The 9,257-nt window shown below is 36.6% G+C and overlaps 2 protein-coding genes across 3 annotated transcripts in view; both read left to right on the forward strand.

Annotated features, from left to right (window-relative positions):
• The window catches only part of LOC128251280 (protein spinster homolog 1-like), a 23,644-nt gene extending 20,834 nt beyond the window's left edge, over positions 1 to 2,810 (forward strand). Inside the window, exon 11 of the mRNA XM_052978129.1 lies at positions 2,761 to 2,810. Coding sequence (XP_052834089.1) covers positions 2,761 to 2,810 — 50 coding nt within the window. The remainder of the gene's footprint in view (positions 1 to 2,760) is intronic.
• Positions 1 to 8,374, forward strand: part of LOC106882598 (protein spinster homolog 1) — a 29,699-nt gene extending 21,325 nt beyond the window's left edge. For both annotated transcript variants that reach the window (XM_014933335.2, XM_014933336.2), the window contains one exon: positions 2,761 to 8,374. In XM_014933335.2, the coding sequence (XP_014788821.1) occupies positions 2,761 to 2,810 (50 nt within the window). In that variant the 3' untranslated portion in view covers positions 2,811 to 8,374. The remainder of the gene's footprint in view (positions 1 to 2,760) is intronic.
• Positions 8,375 to 9,257: the final 883 nt, after the last annotated feature.

Consider the following 9,257-nt stretch of genomic DNA (forward strand, 5'->3'; position numbering starts at 1 on the left):
ACAGCTCTCACTAGCCATTCTTCTATCCCAAGTTTCCTCATTGACCACCAGATAAGGGATCGGGGGACCCTGTCAAAGGCTTTCTCCATGTCAACGAAAGCCAGGTACAGAGGTTTATCCTTGGCTAGGTATTTCTCTTGCAACTGTCTCACTAGAAATAAGGCATCAGTAGTGCTTTTACCTGGCACGAACCCAAACTGCATCTCATCTAAATTGATTCGCTCCCTAATTAGTTGGGCTATGACCCTCTCTGTAACTTTCATAACCTGATCTAACAGCTTATATATATATATATATATAAGACTACATGCATTATATTCAAACTGGCTAAATTAGCCTGTCGCACCTACCCTGCAATGTCATACTAAAACTAAACAATCATGTCATCGTAATCTTAAGGCTGTGGGTTAATCCACAATTAATTCAAAACAATCGGAATAAAGAAGGATTACATTTGAGAGATTAATCTAAAAGGTAAAGTAATCTAAAATGCTTCAGCATTTAACCCTTTCGATACGAACCTGCCTGAAGCTGTCTCTGGCTCTGTAATACAAATACCTTTATTTTAAAAGTTCTCAATTAAAATCTTTCAACAAACCTTAGTCACAATTTATGTTCCTGACACTATCTTAATGATAACTAAGTTATTTTACTAAATTCTTTGTTATATTTAAAATTAATTGAAAGAAACACAAAGCATCTCAACAGAAATATGGTAACAAAAGGGTTAAACTGGTCATCCATGTCTGGCCCAAAGTATTCTCCATGTTTTATATTCAAACTAGCTAGATCTGGTCTCTCGCACCCACCCTACATGTCATTCTGAAAATAATCACTCAACCATGTGTCTTCAAATATATATGCGTGTGAGAGAGAGAGAGAGAGACAGAGAAAGAGAGAAGTTATGTTGATATATATATATATATATATATATATATATATATATATATATATATGTATGTATATATGCAATCTCTATAGTTTTGGGGTCAGTCTAATGAATTGTGTGGGTTGGGTGTTGATTGACCCATCAAATGCTTTTGGATCTACAACTGTCCAAGTATGTTTTCACATCATTAAACTGTTATGCTCATTATACTCTTATCTAAAGCATGGAGTATGTACTGCAATGTATACTTTGAATTATATATACACACATACATACATACATATATATGTATGTATGTGTGTGTGTGTATTAGTGTTATGCTAAGAAGTGGTGCACATTGTCCAAATTTTCGACTCCACTCAAACATTTTTCAACTCAATATTTATTATGCTATTGTTTATCTGCTTTGAGGTCCATTGCTCCCCACCAAAAAAAATAAAAGAAAGAATTATATTTGATTTCATTTATATATGTGTGTGTGTGTGTGTGTGTGTATACACACACAATCCACGATCATTGTAATACCCATACATCTATCTATCTTGTCATTTGATGGGTCTGTTTTTTTTTCATATTTGTCATGCTTTTTCTAAGTCTATAAGAGAAATTGCATCTATATATACACAAGCGTACATATGTATGTATGTATATATAATAAAAGAATATGAATAGATGGCTAATTCGATGCTGTGCATGTTTCCGTAGCATGACCGGTTATTGCATAATATTACATCATTACATAACCACACCATGTCATCAAGCAACATTGAACATTTTACAGGTAAAATCAATCTGTGAAAAAATATATATATGCATGGCTTTATGTGTCTGTAATTTTGTAATTTTCAGGACTTTAATTTATTATTTTTATTATTATTATTTGTTTAGATTGATGTTTATGTCATGATTAATATTTATTTTTGTGTTTATCAATAAATTAACAGTTTCATCATATACAATCCTACACACACATATATTTGTGTGTATGTGAGAATATATTGTTCAAATATGTAATTTATGAGTGCATATATGTGTATATTATATATATATATATACGTACGCACATGTATAATATATAATAAAAAGCGTACAGTGAGTTTGTTATGGGGAGAGGAAAATCTGACATTTCAGACACAATCTTTCTTTAGAGGAAAAGTTGAAAGGTGAGAAATTAATGAAAGACTGCAGAGTTTTACATCCTGCAAATTAAAATAACTTGCAACCAGTTTTATTTTTTAACTTAGAGGACGTCTGACCCTTTTATCATCCAGATTAGTCAGTTAGATGTAACACTTACTCATTTGCACTGTTTTGGATAAGCCATGCATTATCTCATGGCTTTCAGGTTTCTGGCCCTCATGCTGGTGGCACGTAAAAGCACCCACTACACTCTCGGAGTGGTTGGTGTTAGGAAGGGCATCCAGCTGTAGAAACTCTGCCAGATCAGATTGGAGCCTGGTGTTGCCATCCGGTTTCACCAGTCCTCAGTCAAATCGTCCAACCCATGCTAGCATGGAAAGCGGACGTTAAACGATGATGATTGTAAGGAAGGTGCGAGGGGCCAGATCTGGCTGATTTGAACATGAAACCAGTGGAATATTTGGACCAGGTATGGCTGGTTTAAATGCTAAAGGATTAATTCTGTTGTCTCTCATTAATTTCTCACCTTTCAAATTTGCCCCTGATGCAGGACTGAATCTGAAACAGACCCTTCCACTCCTCGCAGAGAGTTCACTCTACCCATTGCATTGATTTTGCTATACATGTGTGTGTGTGTATGTATGTATATATATATGTTTGTGTGTGTATGTATGTCAGATAGTTGCAGTGTTTTGTGCACTTCTAATATTTTCCCCCTGTCTAACCTGCAGGTATTGAAGAAGACACAGATGAGGAGACTATTCCACCCGAAGTTCTCTAACATTACCAACCAACCAACCAACTCCTTCTTTGCTGAAACTTCTGCCTATCCACTGATCATCCGCTGCATATTTTTTTTTCCCCACCTCTCCGTTGATTATCCGCTGTTGATTCTCCCTTCTACTAATCAACTTTGTATCTCAGGCTCCCCCCACTCCCATGGTATTCCTCTGCTCTTCCTGTCTTTTCAACCCATTTTCTGCTGCTATTAACCTGTCTGTGTCTGTGTGTCTCAGTGTATTTATATATATGGGGATCAAATTTTCTTTTAGGCATTTTGTTTTAAAGATGCAGCCCTGCTTTATTTTTAATGGGGTTTTTCTATTTTTATTTGGGTCTTTTACACGTGTTCATGTATGTGTGTGTGACCCTTACACTTATTTGGAACAGTAAAGTCCTTAAACCTATCAAAATGATCAATGTTTCTAGACTTTCCCAGTGTCAACATCAGAAAGTTGAGGATTACTGGTCTAGGTAGCTGTTTCATTGCTTTGGTAGACAGATGTCATTTCTGTAGACTGCATCACCAGTCAGGTGCAGTCATGGCTCTGTGGTAAGAAGATTGTTTCTTGACCACATGGTTTCAAGTTCAGTCCCACTGCAAGGCACCTTGAGCAAGTATCTCCTACTATAGCTTCAGGCCAATCAAAGTCTTGGCTAGATTTCGTAGACAGAAACTGTGTGGAAGCATAGTCCATCATATATACACACACACACACATATATATATATATATATATATATATATGTATATATACATATATATATATGTACTGGCACAACTCTGAAGTTAAGGAGCTTACTTGACGGCCAGTGTTGGGTTGTGCCTGGTCCCTAAACTTAGTGGTTTGATAAACGGGACTGATAGAATAAGTACCAGAATTTATTAAAAAAAAAAAAAAGGTACCGAGGTCAGTTTTTGCAACTAAAATCCTAGATAGTGCTCCAGCTTGGCCACAGTCACTTAACTCAAACAAGTACAATCTGAAAAGTGATAAAGTAATTATACTTTTATGTCTTGGTGATGACGCTGAGAAAGTCTAGAAATGTCTTTCATAATGGTGGCTTTAAGAACTTATGTAAAAAAATATGAAAAATAACACTTTACAGTGTGTGTGTGTGTGTTCTTTTGTTTTATTGAATTGTGGCCATACTGGGGCATCTTAAGACAATTGACACAGGTGTAGCTGTCTGGTAGGAAGCTTGCTTCCCAACCAAATGGTTCTGGGTTCAGTTCCATTGCGTGGCACCTTGTTGGGCATGACCTAAAACCTTATTGCTGTGTGGGTCTTGCTTCGTTGACCAATGGCTACCCAATGGCTAACATCTACTTTATGATACAATTGGGGGTTTTTCTGATTGTTTTTGTCGTTGTTTTTAACTGGCTGTGAACACATAAACAAATAGAGACAGTGATAAACATGCCTGTATTGTGTGCGTGCCACAATCTGCCGATCTGAAATGTGTGTGTATATACATGTATGTGTTTATATGCGTGAGTGTGTGTGAATATATGTGCTGCATATATACATATGTATATGTGTGTATATAGATATATATGTATACAGATATATATATATACAGGTATGTATATGTATATATGCATATATGTATGTATATATAAATGGGGGATAAATTAAAAGAGAAAAACCTAAGTAAATCCGAGCATTTAGAATAATGTCCTCTAAATCAAGTCTGAGAGTGAATAAAGACTATTTCAGCCATAATTCTTCGTCTAATCCTGACCAGTCGGGAATGGTGATGAGGGGCCCACGAGGCTCACGAGATATATACACTCCTTTGCTATGTTGATGGAATATATGAGAATTTATTATGAATCACTCCAATTTTTTCGACACATCTAGCATTGATTCCCCATGGGTGGGGCACTCAACAACTGGTTCAGGAGCATCCGGCCATGCACATCATCATCATTTACTGTCTGTTGTCCGTGCTGGCATGGGTTGGAATATATATATAAAGAGTGCGGTTTGCACCAAAGGCCAATGAGAATTTTGCTGATGGTAACTATTGCAGAGTAAATATACACATATATATCACTGCTGAGTTATCTCTATAAATTTGCTAGAGAATTTAGAGCCAAAACTGAAAGTTACAATGTGTTGGTTCTAATTTCTATGGGGAATCTGTCAAGGTAAATTTAAAAGGGATTCAGCCCCACTTCTAACACAAAAAAAAATAGGACACACTATTGACTTATAAGCGTTTATTATACTTAGTAAAATGTTAGGGTAGGGATGAGAGAGGGAAGGAGGATGGGAGAGAAATGCGGGGATGTGTGTTTTTAGGAAAGAAGCCGCTTTGTCTATTACATGGTTTTGGGTTCTGTCACTCCTGGCAACATCTTGGGCCAATTAATGCTTTCTGGGGCGTTTGGTTACAGTCTGTAGGTATATGTACGTATGCGTATGTATGTTCAGATACCCAGTTTGCTACTCTCGTTCTCTCTTCCCTCATCCTTCCTCTCTCTTTCCCCCTCCTCATATCAGGTTTTACTATTTTCATTTGTAAATATTTGTACTTTATGTGTATATTATTGATATAATAGATCGATGGATAGATAGGTATGCATGTATATGGACACCGGCAAGGCTGTGTGGATACCAATTTTGCTTTCTCACCAGATGGTTGCAAGTTCAATCTCACTGCTTGCCACCTTGGTCAAGTGTCCTCTATTCTAGATTCTGTTGGACAAAAGCCTTGTGAATGGAACAGGAGGACTGAGGCTGCATGTAGGCCATTGTGTATGTGTGTGTGTATAGATATACATACACACACACACATATATACACACAGGGTCTTGCAGATAAATTGAGACAATTTTTATGATGCATAAAACAGGTTATAAATACTAAAATGATGGTGGTAGACAGACAGACATTTTCATGTAATGTTTATTACAACAAAAAGGTTTCACTCGATATGGCTGCCTTTTTCGGGGGCAATTACTGCCTCCACACAAGAACAAAGATTTTTTGCAGCTGTTGCAATCTCCACCTCTTTTGATTTTGCATGTTGCACGCATGATGCAGGTCTTCAAACTGTTGATACTCTGGTGTGGTGAAGTATTGGTCCTTGCTTGAAGTACGCCCCATAAAATGTAGTTGAGAAGGTTGAGATCTGGGCTATTACAGGGCCAGATGTTGGCCCTCACAAAAAAAATGGCAATTTCTCACCAAGGAAACCCTGTATTGCTTTTGACCCACGATAAACACCCCATTGCCAAGCCCAAACTTCTGCTGCATCCAGAGCATTCTTCAGGATGCCCAGATACTGCTTGGTGCCAATCTTCAATCCAGACTCAATGAAGTGTGGATCCATGACATTTCCATCACTCGCCATGGCTCCAGATATCATCACTGGGGAAGGATTCTTAGTCTCAGACACAGGTGGGGACGTCAGAAGGGTTGTATGCAATCCCTTGAGAATTTCTGTGATTGACCTCAGCATCCACAGTGAACATCTTCTCATCCACAAGCACAAGAGTTTTTCCTACACCTTGACGCTTGATGAATGACAGAAGCTTTGGTCATCTCTCAGCTCTGATTGCTTTGGCCTTGGTTGTTAGGAGGTGATGGCATTGTCAAACATGGCTAGTCCTGCCACAGTTGCTGTTCACAGCTCAGGACACCGTGGAAAGGGAAACAGAGCGCTTCTTTGCAAGAATTGTCATGAATGGGGATGGGTTGGCTTCAGTCGAGAGTTTGACGCCAGTGAGAAACTTTGGATTGTGCTTGGAATCCACTTTGAGTCTTGTGTTCTTTTCTATCAATCTTTCCCTCTTCTTTAAATTGTTTATACACACGATGAACCATTGTTTTTGGAAGTTTTGTCAACTTAACAATTTTATTGGCAGTTTGCCCATTTGACTGCTCTGTCTAGCTGATTGGGTTACTTGATACAGGCTCGGAATGGTGGGAGGTGATGATTGAATATAAGGGCAAGGCATGAATACATCAACATCTTAGCTCCCTTCTCCTTTAATTTATACATAACTTCTTAGCATAATTGTGTTAATGTTTACGAATGTGTAGATTAATTCATTTGTGTGAATGTATATGGACAGGGTGGAAATAGAGGGGACTGTTGTACCCTGTAATTCAATGATTCAGTCTTGTGTCATACATTCTGCCTGAGAATTACATTAAAAGTACGCATGTCTGTGGAATACGCAGCCTTCTGTGCTACTAATTCAATTAGTAAGCTAGTTAATGAATTATATATATTTATAATATTTCGTTTGATTAATTATATAGGCCCAGGTGTGGGTTGTGTGTTAAGAAGTTTGCTTCCCAACCATATGGTTCCAGGTTCCAACCCACTGGACTGCACCTTGGGCAATAGCTTGGCAGACCAAAGCCATGTGAGTAGATTTGGTAGATGGAAACTGAAAGAAGCCTGCCACACACACACATATATATATATGTATGTATATATATATGTGTGTTGTTGTTTTGTCTGTGTATGTCCTCCTCCATCCCCATTGATGCTGTTGTGTTTACGTCCCTGTAAATTAGCAGTTCAATAAAAGACACCGATAGAATAAGTACTAGGCTTGATTCTTTAGACAAAATTTCTTTATGGCAATGCCCCAGCATGGCTACAGTCTAATGATTAAAACAAGTAAAAGATAAACGATTTATGGCGAAAAAAAGCCCAAAACTCCCGTCATTCCCGACTCTGACGTCATGATTTCAGGGGAGGTCACTCTGAATTCTTCGAATCGGGTTTTTGTTTGTTTTTATTTACCAAGCCATAGTTTTACGTCCATTACTATTGGATTTGTTTGCCTCCGGCCAACGGCAATTAAGTCACAAAGTGCGATAATAGATGTGCCACCAATGGTAATTTTCTCATGAACGAAGGATATACTACTATTTGAAGCATGACTATGTATACTTTTATTAATATTTAACAAGAAGCAACGGAGTGACTTGAGGGCCGAGTGAATCGTGTATTAGCACGGCTCAAGCGAAACTTTCAGCCTTTGAGTCACTCTATTAAATATTAATAAGAATAACGTGGCCGTGTGGTAAGAAGTTTGCTTCCCAACCACATGAATTTCCGAGTTCAGCCCCACTGCATGGTACCTTGGGTAAGTCTCTTTTACTTTTGCCTTGACAACCAGTGTTGGTTTCTTTATGTCCCCATAACAGTTTAGCAAAAGAGACAATAGAGTTAATACCAAGCTTAAGAAAAAAAAAAAAGTTCCTGGGGTTGATTTATTTGACTAAAAATTCTTCAAGGTGGTGCTACAGCATGACCACAGTCTAATGACTGATACAAGTAAAGGACAGCACACACACACAAATTGTCTTTGTCTTTGTGTATAATTTTTCCATGTCCCCCACCACCTGCCCCTCCCTTTTTTTCACTGAGATTTCTGTACTAATCAGCTTAAAAAAAAGGGTGAATTAGAAGCAGCAACAGCAACAACAAAGGGACAAACAATTTTGTTTTTTAATCCTTATATTTTTCTAAGAAAATTTGTAAGGAGTAAATACTGCAAAAAAAAAAAAAAAGAGCCCCAAAAAATTTCAATAAATTTCAATATATTTATATGTGCGTGTGTGTGAGTGTGTATGCTTGCATGCATGTTTCTATATATGTATGTAATGTGTGCATGTGTATATATATATCCATGTATAATATATGTACACATATAGATGTACGGAAGTGTTTATATGTACACAGACATGTGTATATGCATGTATGTGCATCTACAAAGATGGCCAAAAGTTGGTATAAAGTTGCTAAATACAAGTGAAATATTCTATCGTAAAAAGTAATCAACAGAGAAATGAAACTCTCATATGTAGCCTCTGTATAACCACTTTGGACCCACCCCTGCTGGCTCTCTTTCTATCTATCTATGTGTGTGTATATATATATATTGACACCACACAAATGCACACAGATAGTCAGCTGCCAGCAATCATTAAGCTGAGGTGTGTTTGATCACGAAAATTTAGTCAAACCTGACACTGCAATGATTGAAACAATTAATTAACAATTGGTAAGACGCTTCATTTCATGAAATTGCAGCACAGTTTGGCAGTTACTGTATGGGTGTGTGTGTGTGTGTGTGTGTATATATATATATATATATATAAATATATATACATATGCACATATGTATACATATACATATAAATATATACGTATATATGAATATATATACGTATATATAAATATAGACATATAAAAATATGCACACACATATATATATCTGTATGTATATATATATATATATATAATATACACATATATATATGTATACATGTATATATATGTATAAATATATATATATACACATGAGGTGTGTGTGTGTATATATATATATATATATATATATATATATACACACACATACATATATATAAATATATATACATATACAAACACGTTTATACATATATATATATATA

This window comes from Octopus bimaculoides, chromosome 30, assembly GCF_001194135.2.
Source record: "Octopus bimaculoides isolate UCB-OBI-ISO-001 chromosome 30, ASM119413v2, whole genome shotgun sequence".
NCBI lineage: Eukaryota > Metazoa > Mollusca > Cephalopoda > Octopoda > Octopodidae > Octopus > Octopus bimaculoides.